Source organism: Phaethon lepturus, unplaced genomic scaffold, assembly GCF_000687285.1.
Source record: "Phaethon lepturus isolate BGI_N335 unplaced genomic scaffold, ASM68728v1 scaffold15883, whole genome shotgun sequence".
NCBI classification, from domain to species: domain Eukaryota; kingdom Metazoa; phylum Chordata; class Aves; order Phaethontiformes; family Phaethontidae; genus Phaethon; species Phaethon lepturus.
This window is the reverse complement of record NW_010528585.1, coordinates 22011-38910: the sequence shown is the minus strand read 5'-3', so window position 1 is coordinate 38910 and position 16900 is coordinate 22011. Positions and strand designations below refer to the sequence as shown.

The following is a 16900-nucleotide window of genomic DNA, read 5'->3' as shown; positions in this document are numbered from 1 at the left end:
CGCCTCCTCCTGACAAGCTGGACGGGGAGCCACTCTTTCACCCTGCAGAACTTCTGACTCACCCTACATGCACTGTGGATTACACACTATTTTGTTTATCTTTGATGTTTTGTTTGTTTTGCTTCAGTGGAGCAGTACTCTGAACAATGTTTTGATTTTCATTTCTTTTTTTCCCCCCAGGGCTTTAGCAGCATAGCATCTGAAGGCTTTGCAAGCCTTGATGATTTAAGCCTCACAACCAGCTTGCGGGGTCAGTGTCACCTCCGTGTTACAGACTGGAAGCAGACAGGCACAGGCAGTAAGTAACCCAAAGTCATGCGGTTTTCTGCCATTTGTGAGGTGACAGTAACTCAGCTTCTTCCAACAGATCCCTGACTCCTTCACACTACGTTTGCTACAGCTTGTGCAGAGAATGAAGCACAGCAAAGGCTACACTAAAGGCCACTTTCAACACACACCCTGTTGTGACAAGAAGTACCCCACTCCCCAGACCCACCAAGTTCAACCTACAACTGAATATGTTTTAAATATGCACATAGACATTTAAATCAAAGATTACAAATAATCTTTAATTTTAATGGAAGCTGGGTACGTGGAGATCTCAGCAAGGAGATCTCAGCTTCAGCTCCTTTTGATTTATCTATGTGAATTAATTCATTTATCACTCAAACCCTTGGTTATTCAAAGGCTGGGTTTAATGTTGGACTCCTAAATCTATGCTGTGTAATGCAATTAAACTGCCTGGCTGTGTGTGCTGCACACCCACACTTCTCATAACAGCTGAACTGGGACTATTACATTATTTTTGACGTCTCAGAAAGCTTTTAGGATTTTTAAACAGATGAGGAGGTGCTAACCCATTTTGAAGTTCCTGTGTTGTATTTCTCCCACTGAGTAACAATCTGTAGGCATGTCTTCCTCTATGGCCCTTGCCTTCTTCTATGGCCCTTGCCTCAAGCCTTTTTTTCGCTGTGTAGTAGCTTGCTTTCTCAATGGGCAAGGGATGGCAGGGGAAGAGAAGCAGGGCCCTCAGATCACAGGGGCAATGTCAGAAAAGAGGGGAGTTTTTTCAGGTAAGGTGCCTGTAGCTAAGATGTCTACATCTGACGTGGCTCTCCAGGTGATCTTGTTTAGCAATGGAGAGGAACAGGCACTTCTGGGCTGTATGTCACCTCCTCTGCTGCAGGATGAGACTTGACAGGTATCTCCTTCTCTTCACTGACTGTAAAGGAAACCAGGACAACTAGCCCCAGCGCAGGTGTGTATATTGTAGACATCTGTGTTTAGCCACCCAAAACCACACCTGAGGTGTCCATACCGTGACTGAAAGAAAGACGAATTTCCTGAGCAGCCATTTAGCCTTGCTCCAGTTACCTCACTCCCTTAGATTAAAATGTGGTAGCACTGTCCACTGACACCTTGGCACACAGGAGACTCATCGCCAGAGGTGCTCTAGCCAGTAAGCACGGCATGCTTTACCTTCCTCTCTGCAACAGACCACTGCCAGAGACACAGTTATGGAAGGTGAGGGCAAAACAACAGCGGCTACCTGAACTCAGTGCATGGATGTGAAGGCCAGTGTCCTGCTGAGTGGGTAACAGGCCTTTTCATAGAATCATAGAATCTTTGGGTTGGAGGGGACCTTTAAGGCCATCTAGTCCAACCCCCCTGCAATGAGCAGGGACATCTTCAACTAGATCAGGTTGCTCAGAGCCCTGTCCAACCTGACCTTGAATGTTTCCAGGGATGGGGCATCTACCACCTCTCTGGGCAACCTGTGCCAGTGGTTCACCGCCCTCAGTGTGAAAAACGTCCTTAGATCTAGTCTGAAACTACCCTCTTTTAGTTTAAAGCCATTACCCCTTGTCCTATCACAACAGGCCCTGATGAAAACTCTGTCCCCGTACTTCTTATAAGCCCTCTTTAAGCACTGAAAGGCTGCGATAAAGTCTCCCTGGAGCCTTCTCTTCTCCAGGCTCAACAACTCCAACTCTCTCAGCCTGTCCTCACAGGAGAGGTGTTCCAGCCCTCTGATCATCTTTGTGTCCCTCCTCTGGACCCTCTCCAACAGGCCCATGTCTTTCCTTGTGCTGAGGGCTCCAGAGCTGGGCGCAGGACTCCAGGTGGGGTCTCACCAGAGCAGAGTAGAGGGGCAGAATCACCTCCCTCGACCTGCTGGCCATGCTGCTTTGGATGCAGCCCAGGATACGGTTGGCCTTCTGGGCTGCAAGCACACATTGCCAGCTCACGTCCAGCTTTTCATCCACCAGTACCCCCAAGTCCTTCTCGTTTTTTTCAATCCCTTCATCCCCCAGCCTGTACTGATAGCGGGGGTTGCCCTGACCCAGGTGCAGCACCCTGCACTTGGCCTTATTCAACCTCATGACACTCACACGGGCCCCTTCTTTGAGTTTGTCCAGGTCCCTCTGGATGGCATCCTGTCCCTCAGGCATGTCAACTGCACTTAGGTACTGGGGGTAAGTTAAACTGCAAGAAGGGAGCTGTGATACAGGCTTTCCTCCTCTTTCAACTCATTCAACAACCTGCTCTTGAGATATCAAAATAAAGAGATATCTAGGCCTCATTTCACTGGATTTTTTTGTTTTCCATATGTATTATATACACACACCTATTAATATATTTTTGTACATTGAATTTCCATACTAATGGCTCTGCTCATTTACATACAAACTTACAAACCGACTGAACCCACTGAACTCTGGACAGGAATTGCTGTTGGTGCCCTGCAAGCTGCGGCGTGAGGCTGAGAGGGGCCGTAGTAAGAGCACACAACTCACCAACTTGCGTATTTCACATTCTAGGTTCTGAATACAGTCCAGTTTCCTCTTGCGGCAGCGCTGAGCCGCAATTCGGTTCTTGCTGCGCCGGCGGACGTCGTGGATGAACTCGAGCTGCTCTGAGGTTAGCTTGTGCATCTTTATCATCATCTGGAAATCATTCCTTGGAAGATCTGTGATTTGATCAACAGGAAAAGGAAGTTTCACCTAAAATAAACAAATACAAGACAAGAACAGAGAGTCATATTTTGCTTGCTGAATGCAAGCCGAACAACAGTGAGCGGAATGACAATTACCTATGCTGCTGCTCCCCAAATAAACAACATACCAAGTTTTACATTGGGCAAGTTTTGAACACTCCCTTGGAGCACACTGTGGAGGTCCAGCTGGTAAGGATGAGTTTCTAATTGTCCTGAAATCAGCACTATAGATGAATCACAGATAAAATTTCACCTTTCTAAAAAGCTCTAACAACATGTCTCTTTACATTAAAAGAAGGCTCCATCCACTAAGAGACATGGCCTTTTGCAGACAGTGAAGTACCTTGCTGCTATTAATTTCACACTAGTTTCAAGGAATGGGCTACCACTGCAGCAGGAAACCTGTCTCTGCACAGTCTGCAGGACTGAAAGTTTGATTAGGTGTGAAGTTAAAAATGTAACCTGACACCTCAAGTGGATGAAAAATACCATATCGCAATTAGGAAAGGTCGCCTAATTAGCATTTCAACTGAGCAGTACACCATATATGAAGAAAGGCTCAGAGAAGTGTGATGCAACATATCCTGCTCTGCTAAAATACATGCATTTTGTATTAAACCAATATTTGCTGACATTCTAATGTTTTTTGTAGATTGAAGAGCACCCAAGTTGCATTTCTTGGGGAAAAAAAAAAACAGTCTAAAACCTCAGTTACTCGCAGTAAAATATTTTTCCTTTGGTCCATGAACTGCCATCCCATTTTGACCATAGACCATGTGACAGTAGCTCCAGGTTCTGACTTCAGGAATTCCACCCATCTCTCCAACTTCTACCGATTATGCATTAAAGCAAACCAAAACACAAAGCTTCTGACAGCTTGGAGCAATGAACACACACTGTCTCAAAACCTGGAGAACGGCAGATGTGCTCAAAGACTTCCGTTAGCTTTTTTTCCCCGAGCCTATCAGCTTGCTCAAATCAAGTGAGCACCTCTCCCTAAACACCTTGCTTCACTTGTAGCTTGAGACCAATAACATGACTATAAAAAAAATTAATGTTCCTCAGTGGACTGGTGTGTTTGGTCGTCAAATCAGCTGACAAAGCTGAAGGAGATGACAACTAACTCGATTGACCCACTTTCTTTTTTTGGGTCATACCCACACTGCCCAAAAGATGGCAGTAAATATTTACATTTCTGACCCCATTTGGTACAATCCAAACTCTCCAACACCGCCTTCTGCATGCAGGCTATCGAAGAAGCAGCAAAGCAAAAGATATGGGTTGAAAAGGTTCCTTTGCTATTTAAAACATGGTTATCATCTTTAAATGGTGCACTTTAATTTTTGGACATAAAGGAAATAATAGCACAGATTAGAAATAAGTTATCTTCATCTGAGAGTTGAGTTTGTTTATGCAGAACAGTTTGCTGAGGACACAAACACACAGCGGTGGCCTCTGGCACTGACAGTCATGGACCCTCGTCAGGCACCTGGACCTGCCGATAACCAGCTCCTCGCCTTGTTTACGAGCTTGTGTTTTCTTGTGCTCTTCTATCATTGCTCTGCGCATCTCCAAACCCGGGCCACGTGAAATTCAGTGCAAACACCTACTGCATCCTTTCAGCTGGTTTCATGCCCTGAATATTGCCCCTCTGCCCCATGTGTCCAGGCACTGCTTCATAACACACTACTTGACCGGTCAATTTAAACCAGCAAGAAACACCAAACACTGCCACAATCCCCCCAAATTCCTGCTTGTACAGACAAAGGCTGACCTTATGCATGGTGATGTGGACTACCTTGTTTACAGACTAATGGCATGAAACCTGTTTGATTTCCCCTCCCTAGCCTTTGGACGGTCAACATAAACTCAGCGTCACCTGCTTTTCTCTCAAGCTTCAACCAGGGTCTAAAAACGAAAACAGCTTGTGCTTTCCTCTGAAAGACACCACAGTTTCACTGCAAAAACAGTCGTTTCATGTTCCCAGTTTTTCTGTATTTTCTTAACTCCAAGGCGGAAAGCGACGTTAACTATATTTCTCCCTCTCTCTCCCTTTCAAAACATATTTACTTGCAAAGGAGGAGATGTGCTTGCAGCTGGAATGGGAATGAGAGGGAAGCAACTTAAATCTGTCAGGTAGCAGTTGCTGAAGGGAAATGGGAAAATAAATAGAAACCGATTCATAAAAAAAAATTCCAGCGCATTGAAAATAAAACCATCTACACAGCAGGCCAGAGACTGCTATCAGTAAACCCAGCATAATCCCACTCCTGTCATAGGCAGCACTGCGCAGGATTAAAAACATGAAAGGGAGAGTGGAAGTGAGTCAGACTCATTTCCTTCACCATTCACAGCATTTTTATTGCCTGTCTCCCTCTCTGCAAATAGTTGTCAACTGAAAAAAACACCCCACCAAGCCTCTGGCACGGACATAGCGCCTACTGCACCAGGGTATTGCTGCAGTGAGAGGCTAATGCTGTTCCACACTGGCGCAGGGCAAGACTCTCAGCTGGTATTTATCACAACAGAGTGGTAAGTCAATTTGCAAGAGCCGATGACTGTGCCATGGGTGCGATTCAACTGATCCACTTAGAGCCATCTGAAATGAAGGGTTGGGACTAGCTAGTGTCCAGGTCCCTGCTGTTGGCATAGAGGACAGAGAGGCCTTCGGATGGCAATGCATCCTGCATGGCTTCTCCCTCCTCTTGGCTGCAGAAGGAGCGGAGATGAGACTTAGGAAAGATGCTGCATCTTACAGTATCTAAGGTAGGTCAGAGAAACATTATCTGGGGTGTCTGAAAAAGGACAGTCAATCTTTTCTAAGATGTGTACGAAAACCCCCAAAAGTATGTTTTCTCATAACCTTTCTTTTCAGTAACTATGAATTTTATACAGGAGTTGACCGTGTACTTTTCTGTTCAGGCTATTTCAAATTAGAAATGTAAGAGGGATCCCTATTCCTTCCAGGAGTTACTCCAGCCACAGTTAACCTCACAGGGCTCTAAAATCTTCCCGATCAGCTCAATTACTCTTCCTCTGCATTTTTACACCAACAGCAGAAGCTCTGTTTCCACCACACAACAGAAAAACCAGCACTTTCCACCACTGCTGCAGCCTCTATTGGCCCCGACTGTGGCTGATGCACCCCTGAGAGGACAGCCAACCCCCCCCGGTGAAAAAGAAAACTTGTTTATGATTTTGTGGCGTTTTCTCCCCCTGTATTAGCATTAGGATGCCAGTATAAATGTCCTTGCTTTGAGTGGCTAAGTAACAGCAGCGATCTAGACAGACAGGGACAGCCATTGACTCAGCACATGAAAGGCCGATATATAACCAATTAATTCCTTCAAGCTTCACTAGTTAGTGCCGGCTTGGATCACATGCCAGTTACTGCTGTGTGGCTCACATACTGTGCCAGTTACTGCTGCTGCTGCTTGCCTCCATCTCTTTTTTGCTCGAATAAAGGAAAGAACCAAGGCCCCATATTCACTCACATTAAAATATAAATTTAAACTGTTGGGAATTTCCTTATCCCATGAGTAACTTCAGCTTTTTCACTCTTTCTTTGTATCTAAATTTCAGCATCATCTTCCTTGAGCTGTCAAATGCTAGTAAAGACAATGAACTTCCCAAGTTTGGCTTAGCATCACAGTAACTAAAAGGATTCCTACATTATCCATATGAAAAAGTGATCATGATGTATTAGGCATGGAAGGGTGGAACTCAAGGCACTAGCCTGACCTTTATAAATGGTTCAAAATCTTGGTTAGTTTCTGCAGACTTGTAAGAAATAAAACTGTTACCTTGATGCCCTTAAATTGAAAGCCAGAGTTATTGAAAGCCTCGGACACTTAAAATTGCCCAGCCCTTGGAAAGCTCTCAGGACCCACCCAAGCAATCCAGCACAGGGGCTGAATCATAGCAACGTTTTTTTTATGTAGAAAGGGGTAATTTGCTTCACGTAGAAGAGCCCAACACATTAATGCTGCTTTTTCTAAGTATCTTCCTCAGCATGCAAGTCTGTCTTCCACAAATGGTCAGGAAAAAATTCATCCCAGGACAGGAATTGAGGACTGCCCACCTGTGTTAGGAGCTCGATTGCCTACACACTATTTCACACACTGTTTGTGGTCCCACAGAATAGGGACCTACCTGATTTCACTTGAACAGAGGCTTCCTAAGAAGCACGAAGCCAATGGGCCACACTTTGTGTAAGAGAGAGGACAGGCAGGATGCACTCTCAGCAGTTTCCTCACCCCGCTGTCTACTTGCACAGGCAGAGCCTTCAAATCACCTCTTCTTTTCAGGTGTCAACCACACCAAGAACAGTGAGCCCAGACAGCGAAGATCCTCCGTTGTGTCAACAAACCAGGTCTTAAATGGGCTTGACATGCAGGTCCCATTACAAAGAGCCTGTCCTATCTGCCACAACACAATTGATGGCCACGTAGTTGCCCGGGGTCAATTCCAGCCTCACCTCCAGAGGGCCATGAGAGGTGTTTGAGTCACCAAATGCTGCCTGAGAGCGCACTGCTGTGCACACAGGGCTAGCCCTATGGCTGAGGGCTTTAATCCAACAATCAGCAGATGTGGATGGAGTTATCATCCCATGACTTGGGCTTGTATTCACATCACGCACCACTGGTGCTTAAAATACTGGGCTGACCTCTTCCCGTTCACTGCTCGCACTGTCCCCAGCTTCCAGTCCTGCAAATGGCATGACAATACAATACTCCTGCCCATTAACAGGCTTTTCTGTGAACAGGGATAGCACAAGAAACCCCGACAGAAGCCATGGGTGCATTTGAGAAGGGCAGATCAGGCAGTGAAATGAAGGGGAATAAAGTGCAGTATTTCTCTGAAAAATCTGCTTTTGTAGAAAAAATACAAGAACTAGAAACAGTCCTTCAAGAGGTCCAGCAAGGGCTTCAGCTCAGGGCATAACAGAATTGATTGTATGCCCTGGCTGCAATGAAATAATACAGTGTTTACAAGGACCTTACTGAAAGTTCAAGCTTGTAATGGAAAACTCTCACTGTTGTTGCAATCCAGTAATTCTCTGCTACCAGCATGGATACCACTGCTGCTGAAGACAGGAAAGAAAACAAAACTGTCATGAAGTTTATCTTGCAAGACCAACATTTGACAAGACTCCATTTAGCCAGATGCTGCCAAATACAATTTGCAGTGCTCTGCTTATGTGACTGGGAAGATCCTGGTCAGGAGATCATCCACCAGAGAAGAATGTGGACAGTAATTTTCTCATTTTCAAATTTATAAACCTAGTAAGATCAGGAAAGCTGGGGTGACCACCTAATTCTGGGGAGGAACTACATACAAAACCAAGTTAACACTTTAACATGCATTTTCCCTGTTTGTCCTTCTTTCTACGTAACGCTCTTCACTGAGTAGAAACATCAAGCAGTGAAGAAGACTCAGCTTACGTAACTCAGCACAGGTACAGTACATTTCCGGTAGGGCAACTTTGGTTTACCCCCTTTTACTGGGGCTGACTTTGCTAAGCATCAGCAGACGAACAGAGAAAGGGTGGGTGCCTGTCACTTAACATAGAGGGTTTTGGACTCTCACTGAAGATTATTTGCCTACAATATCCTCAGTCCAACTGCATTAGCTCTGTCTTTGTGAAAATTTCGTTTGAAAAGTGAGTCACTAACCCAGGCGGGAAATTATTTTGAAATATAAATGAAAGACATTGAATGCAATTCTCTAGATAGTAATAGTTCTTGGAAAACTCCACCTCTTACCTCCTACCCTTATTTGTTCTTCTCCTAAGAAAACTCACTCATCAAATTAGACTGAGCTGAGATTTCTTTTTAACTGGTTTAGAAGTACAGTATTTTTTACAAGTTTTCTAGCAGAAAAAACCCCATAGATATTTATTGAAGAAAATGAGTATCAAGAAAAGCAGGTAGTACTTAAGTTTCTGTTCCTAAGTAGGTTAACAGATTGACAGACGACTTCCTTCTCAACAATTCATTATTTCAGGGCTTATTGTTTTGTTGTTGCTATTTTAAGCAGGACTGTCAGAACCTGCCTCCAAGCACCAAGCGTTAAGTCTTCTCTCTAGCATTATATCTCAATAATTGATTTTTAACAACCTGTGCAGGCCTGAGGGGGTGAAAAGAGCAACACAAACTGTTAAATGTTTCTGTAAAGTCTCAGCAGATCAAGTAATGGCCACGTTCCTGCAACTCCATAACATAGGGATACCCCACATTGCACTTGCTGCTTCTACCACAAAGCCTTAAGAAAGGGAAATCTCAGAAGATTCTGGGTGGCTCCCTTAAAAGGAAGGAAAAGGAAACGCAAAGATATCCCGGAGAGGATTTACCAGTGGTGTTTCAGGGATTGTCACCTGTTGGGATCACCCTGCATGGCTCGACCTTAAGGAGAAGGAGCTGTGGCATTGAGCTGCACGGTTCGACCTTAAGGAGAAGGAGCTGTGGCACTGAGAAGCTGGTAAACAGCTGGATATCTGCACGGCTCGGCCTTGAGGAGAAGGAGCTGTGGAAAACAACTAAGAAGAAGCGAGGAAAACAGGAACACCTGCAAGCAGCAATCCTGACTGTGTGAGGGGCGCGTGGACAGCGCGTGATATTTTGTATATAGCCAATTGCAATAGTGTGTGTAACAAGTTGTAACCAATCATGAGTGTGTGCGCAGTGACTAAGCGAAAATTATGATATATATTGGAGTCAGACAAGACAATAAACGGCTTCGGAATATAACTCTCATAGAGTTGTGAAGTCCATCCTTCTCCCGCAGTCACCTCCTCTGACAATTGTACCCCTGTATGGGACAGGGAGGCTGGCCACAGGGCAGGGTCACCTTCACCCACACAGCACTCACGCCGAGCCCTAGCACCAAACAACTCGGGCATGCGCTCCTCAACGGCACCCGTCTGCAGGAAAGCAGAGTGCCCGAAAAAAGCAGAATGAAGAAACCTTTCACCTACTTCTCACACAATCAATACACAGGCAAATGATGTTTGATGACATTAATTCTGTCACTGACGGCACTCTGGGACCCAAATCAAGACCAACAAGGTCCAAATTCCAGGGGAACTGAGCAACCCCATGAGATAACCGAGGGTCAGAGTCTATCAGGCTTATTCCCATCAGGCTGTCCCTCCCAAACAAAAGCCCACCTACAGCAGAAGAGCCTGCGTGGCCGCTCTCTGGAGGGGCAAGCGCCTGCATGTTGCCCCCAGCTATCTTATCAGGTGCTTTTTGAAGAGAAGCCCAGCAAACACTGTGTGGTCTGATATGACAGGGGTAAGGGACCCGTCTGGGAAGTCATCAGGACAGCAAGGGCAAACTGATAATTTTGGGAATGGAGAAAAATTCCCATGCAGCTTAAGGGGAGGCGAAGGACAGAAAGCAGTCCATTTCAGACTGCTGTAAGTCTCTCCTGCTGTTTTAATGGCAGCCAAACTGCTAAAAGTATGTAGAGTGACTTACGCAAGAACTTCCTGCTGCCATTAGGTATTTTCTACTGCCTGGTTTAACATATCCTTCACTGAGGTTTCCACAGCAGCAGATCTTGCACGATTGCAGGATACATGCCCCAAGTCACTGTATAAATACGTTGTTTAATGAGGCTGCAGTGTCCTTTCTTGTATTGGTAACAACCTTTAAAAATTAATTTTTCAGACAAAATCTGTACCGAAGCACTGGTGCGATCTGTTTACCCTTTGCTTGCTCAGGATAGCACAGTGCAACCTCATGGAGCGTTAATTTCCTCACCACGTTTTTAATGACTAGCAGTCCTAATCAAAATGGCCTGGGGGGAAAAAAAAATTGAAGGAAAAAAAAAAAAAGCCTTATCAGCAGTCCCAGGGAGAAAACTTGCTCAGCATAGTGCAAAAAACCTTCCCAGGAGGAAACCAGCAGCAAAGCCAGGAGGGGAGCAAGCATTTCGTAGCTCTGCCCCAGAGCCAGACACGTCTGCCTGCCAGCGGCACACCGCGATGGTCTCCCGTCCCGTACCTGCTTGTTCCTCTGGGGAATGTCCCTCCTCTCATCCCTGCTCTCCTGCACACATTCACACACTTTTTTCGGGAAACCACCAACAATCCCCTATACCCTTCCCATTTGATTCTTCTGGGCTCATTTCTGCTGCAGTATCTCCACACAATTAGCCAATTATGACAGCTAATTAGTCATCAAACCCCAAAAGGCTAACGTCCCTCCCTCTTCACTGCCTCATGCTGTGCACTAGCCGTTGCTGAGCAAGCAGCACACGTGGGTGGTGATCCAATGCTCTCCTTGGTCCCGCTCCCTCCTCCCTTCCGCCCCCCATGAAGGCAGGACTTCACCGAATAACCTTGGTATGGCCAAGCAGAGTGGTTCTGCTGTAGGGCTTCCCAAATGAGGTCCCACGCACAGTACCCCAGGCAGCCTTCCCAGGAGACTCCTCTCCATTTGTCCCCAGCTCAGGACATGGGGACAAACAAGAACCGCCCTCTCAAAACCACAGGTACAGCATGACAGGGCTTAGGACACCAGAGGCTCCCCAGCTCTTCCCTAGAGCGAAGCAGAAAACCACTCAACTAAAGGAATCATTCATGTTTGTCTGGAAGGTATCTTCCAGAGCCTGGGATGTAGCTGGAATAAAGATTGAGGGATAACAGAAAGTTCACTCTTTTCATCCCTAGCCCACAATAAGCCCACCTGGTTCTCTCCTGGGTGCTCACAGCATGTGAACCTCCAGAACTTGCACTCACTGCTCCCCAGGCTAAAGCACGAGCTCTCAGTGAAGTGCTTCAGTGTTACTGGAGGAGCCAGCCATGTGATTTCACCCAGATGCTCTCCAGTTCATGCAGCTTCCTAATGAAACTCCATGAAGACATCCAGCCTTTTTTCAGTTTCTGGGCTCCACAATGCATGTCCATGGTTTAAGAGTTCCCTCAAACTAGTGACTTTACACAGGCAGTTTATTCAATCACAGTCAGCCAGTTATCACTGCAGCATCTCCAGGTGGGCCATCTCTAGTTTTAAAGCAGGCCCTCCTTCCTCTCCCTCTCTCATAGGAGGGCTTCATGGAAATCTGTCTCTCTGCTGTTCTAACAGTCCTGGAAATTAAAGGATAACTTCTCTTTGAAAACATTTATGCAACGGCTACTAAAGCTTGCCATTAGTCATTTCACACCTCCTTCTCCTCTCACTCTGTCTGCCTCCTTTACTCGGGCTGCTAGCAATATGCAGCAGGGGCTCTTGGTGCGGGCTGCCTGACTCGCGGTGCCAGCAAAGGCATGGCTTGAGGTTGCTCAAACACACCGGCAGCAATAACAAGCAGAGCTGGAACTACCTCGGCAAACTAAGGATGAGGAACGATGTTTTGCGCTGCGGGTGAGGGAAGGAGGAGGCCAGGACGCTGCTAGCACACTCCTAAGCACTCCAATGCGCTCTCACCATTCAGCGGTTTGCTATTGCCCCATACCCAAATTCTGCTAGGCGCCAAACATCTCGGAGGTCAAGCAGACCTATTTACGTGAAGTCAACCCCATGCACTCAGGTGACAAGGGAATAAATACAAGCTACTCTTTGCCTCTATAAACAAAGAAAGGGCTGGGGAAATGCCAAGTCATTTGAGAATCAAAGAGCGATTGATTTGGTCGTAACGACGGCGATATAGGTACTTATCTTAAATCCCTACCTCATGCCCTCTGTCTTGCACAGGACATGATTCACTGTCTGCTTCTGAGAATGACCCAGACTCATCGCTGGAGTTTGTTCCATAGGATGGCTCACATTTAATCTGGGCTCGGACCGGGTTGTACAATCCATCGCCCACCACTCCGGGCTCCTGGTGCTCAGGCGCCAGGAATCGGGGGCCTTGGGAGCAAGGGGAAGAGGAGAGCTCGCAAAGACGCAGACTGCAGGGAGAGCCGCCGCTGCCGTCCTCTGCATACGAGTAGGAAGAGCATGAGCTGGAGGTCCTGGTTCTGGTTTCCAAAGGAGGAGAGCGAGGGCAAACTTTAATTGGCACCGGACAGCTGGTGTTTGGCCGCATCCTTCCCGGCAAGTGATCAGCTGTCAGTCCGCTGTGCGAATAGGTCTGAGAACTGGGGAGAGACTGGCTACCGCCAGCCCACAGACCCTTTGGCACAGTCTCAGTGAGGTCTTTGTCCAAGCTGCTCACACCGGAATATGAATGCACCGAAGTGTTTACTTGGTCACAAGCGTTTGAAGAGAATATAACACTCCTCCTGTCCAGTTCCCCTTCTTGCTTACAGAGAGTTTCAAAGCCGGGCCCCCTGAGTGGCGATCCCACTGTGAAGTTGGAAGCATCCTTCTGTATGGCATGGGACTGTCCATAGTTCCCTGTGAAAGGGACGTAATCAGTTTTGTGGTCACCCTGAGTTGTCCCTTTTTCAAAAGGGCATGCTGGACTCCTGCCAAAGTGCTGTTGGGAAGTGCTGGGGAAGCCAACCAAATCTATGCTTTTTGTTCTGTTGAAGAAAGACCGCAAGCAAGAAGGAGAGGACCCACTTTTTGGCCTGTCCACGCAAGTGGGGCTTGGCTGTTTCCTGTCCATTTCAACATCCCCTTCTTTATCCCTGATATCAGGTTCATCTCCAGACAGGCAAAGTGTAATGCTTTCTTCATCATTCTCTTCATTCTGAGGCTCGCTTTTTATCTGCCCCATAGCAAGTCCTGATTTGAGGCCATTTCCAGAGCTCTCTTCGCTGAATGTGCTTGCAAAACCTGAGGTACTGATGTGTGATGTGTTGTAGACATTCTTGGTACAAGCAAGCTGGTATTTCTTGTATCTGGGGTACCGTGTTACTGCATCTTTGTCCAAATTGTCCTTGCTGTCTCTCAGCATGTCAGAGTCCGGCAGAATCCCTTCACCTTTGTCCGCTCCAGCAACTGTTGTTTCAAAATTGAAGGGCTCTTGGTGCATCCTCTCTCTTGGGCAAGATATTTTTGACGTCTCTGATTCCATCGTCTCCTCCTCGTCTCCATCCGAGTTCTCCTCATCATGCATGCGCTGACAGGTGGTATCTTTTTTGCACAGGAACAGGCCATCTTCGTTGTTCAGCAGTTGTGTCTGAAGGAAGCTGAAGCAGGAATCCTCCAGATTGTGCATGCGCAGGAATTCGGCGCAGTGGATGACCTCCTGGATGTTTTCTCTGCTGAGTAACAGCTTAGCAGTGTAGGCAAACTGTAACAATGGACCAAATCCCCTGACAGTGACCTGCAAAAAAAGAGAGGGAAATTGCCAGTGTTACCATCAGCTCTTGCTACCACCCTAAGGGCTTTACCACATAGTTAGATAACCTAACGGATCTAGCATCCAGAAATAAATACTGCTCAGTACCAGTTATTTGTCTATCAGGTCAGCAACAATGCTACATCCAGTAACTAGTGCTGCTCCCTTTATGTTGTTCCTGTACATCATTGCACAGGTTGAGCTGAGCATTATTTTTCCCAAATATTTTGAAGACCTATGAACTAAGTCTCTGCTATAATAAAAGACTGAAAAAACAGGCTGTTTTGGATGCTGCTAATTTTTGGATGGTCTTATTTTAACTGTGAAGCAGCTCACCACCCTGAAAGCACCAATTCAAATTTGATTCTTCTGCCCCGATGGAAGCTCTGGTGAACAGTGGTTTCAAGCTTAAGATACCCCTTAAATACGAAAAGTGTTTTGGGAAGGAAACAATAGCATAGAAAAATTCAACAGAAAATATCTTTCTGCTTCTTTCAAGAACAAACCGGTTCCTTTTTTTCTTCTCAGAGTTTTGCAAGTCATTACTGAATAAATAATAGGTAAGTAATGACGGCACAGCTCTCTTCTCCATCTCGTGGAGATTATTCTCCTCATACTGTCCCTGATTTTAGTGAGTCTAAGGTACAGCTAACAGGAAAGAAATCCTAGAAAGTAGAAGACCAGGTCCCTTCCCCAGGCTGTGGGGAGTCAAACTCACACTTCCCAGAGCTCCTCAGAAGGACATCCTATCCAGTAGGTATGGAATACCCTGAAGGTGAGCTGCTTTTCCCTGTCCTTCCAATTGAATTAAGGCCACTGAACAAGAAGCTGTTCAAGAGGTCGGTGAGACATCAGGCCATGAATTTGTGATGGTCTTATTCGTGATTAGCATAAATCTGAGTGAATAATTTGGTGCATCCCAATGAAAAGTCTTTAAATTCCCTACCCTGCCTCAGGACCAGTGGTAGAGCTCACAGATTTTTATAGAAAATCCTGACTTCCAGAAACAAGCCTTTGTTATTCACAGACCTGCACTTGTAACGCTGGATTATGAAGATACCACAAGTGGTGCAGACTTTGATGGAGAGAAAAATATTTTAAAACACCTCTAAAATTGCTCCCAATAGCTTTTTCATACATAACATTACTGCTGTATCGGCTATTTTAAGAAACAGCGCATTTTCATGCACGTACTTATACTCTCGCACATTCCTGTTTTACAATACGCCTCTGGTACAGAACTGCTTAGATTTACAACTGGCTATTAAACCCATCTCTGCTCTATCAGTGTTACACTTTCTGCCTATTTGTTAGATTATCGGCTCACTAAAGGTCTATCTGCATTTTATCTATGCAGCATGATTAACAAAAATTGCTCGGGAACTTAATGAGCTACTCGCAGGCTGATGTTTCGCTTTGATCAGATCTTCAGCATGCGGGCTTACATATTCCTACATGTCTTGGAAACTCCGCAGCAGTGTGGGTCCGTAGGAGCAGCCATAAATACCGTCTGGGGTTTTTGGGTCCCTTTTGATGAGGAAGGACACTGGAGCACAAACCCAGCCCTCCTGGCAGTTGTGTCACTTGGCCACTAGGTGGAATGACTGGAAAGCAAATTAAAATAATTTTCTGTGCTGGGCCAGGGTTTCACCTGCCTGTCTGCCGCCCCAGCGCAGGCACGCTGCAGAGCCTCGGGCTGACTCATACCCCCCCCAGCAAGGCTGTCTCCCACGCTGACTCAGGTTTTTCACTCCCAGTAAACCACTGTGGTAACAGACAGCAGCAAGACAGCTGTTACAGCTGTTCTGTGCTGGATGTATCGGAAGCAGAGCCCGAGACTGCGCTGCGGGCTCCCCATGATGCCCGGAAGATGTCTCAAGTGAAGGATGATGAAAACGCTGGTCAAATGTGCGCCTTGACTTCGTTACAACATCTCACCCGGTGACACAACTTCCCTCACTCTCACAATCTTCAGATCCAGAGGGGCAAAGTTTCTTTTCAAGCACCCGGAGCTTGTTATTGCCCTCGGGGAGGAATCTCTCAAGTGCCAGTGCTTGAAGCTGCACAAACAATAACTCTGGTAACAAATGGATGCAAAGCTTGCTACCAAGTATGAAAGCCAGTGCAATCCCCGTCGCCTCAAGCTGTCTAAGTATCAATTCGGCTCCCACGGCAGGTCCCCTGCGCAGCCCCACCAGTTCTGGGACTGCCCACATCTGATGCATTCTGGCAGGAAGGCTGGAATCGAGGCGCTGGAGCATGGCCATGAGCACCGCACACCGGGAAAGAAAAGGCTTTGAAGCTGCGTGTGTTACCATCACACACGCATTTCTGTAGGAAGAGGTAAGAACAGTCTTTTGAAATGATTTGACCTGACTGATGCATCCCCGTGAAAACAGTTAGTGAAATGAAGTTGATCTGTGTTTGCAGAAGGAAACAGATCATTTCTCTGATATAACAGTCTCCACTTACACGTGACAGAGACCTTTGCTGGATGGGTAAAACACATACCAGCAACAGTCTCAGTTTATTTTTTTCCCCTGCTGTAAATAAGATGCCATATGTCCAAGATTTGTTTGCTTTTAGACCTTATTTTCCATACAAATTAACCTATAAGTAAGCAGGTCAATTTGTGGGAACCTCCACTGGGCACTGGGCTCATGT

General features: G+C 46.3%; 1 protein-coding gene across 1 annotated transcript in view; it reads right to left on the bottom strand.

Annotated features, from left to right (window-relative positions):
- BACH2 (BTB and CNC homology 1, basic leucine zipper transcription factor 2) overlaps positions 1-16094 on the bottom strand; it is a 21427-nt gene extending 5333 nt beyond the window's left edge. The window contains exons 1-3 of the mRNA XM_010283714.1: positions 16035-16094; positions 12677-14221; positions 2799-3005 (exon numbers count right to left, since the gene is read on the bottom strand). Coding sequence (XP_010282016.1) covers positions 2799-3005; positions 12677-14221; positions 16035-16094 — 1812 coding nt within the window. The remainder of the gene's footprint in view (positions 1-2798; positions 3006-12676; positions 14222-16034) is intronic.
- Positions 16095-16900: the final 806 nt, after the last annotated feature.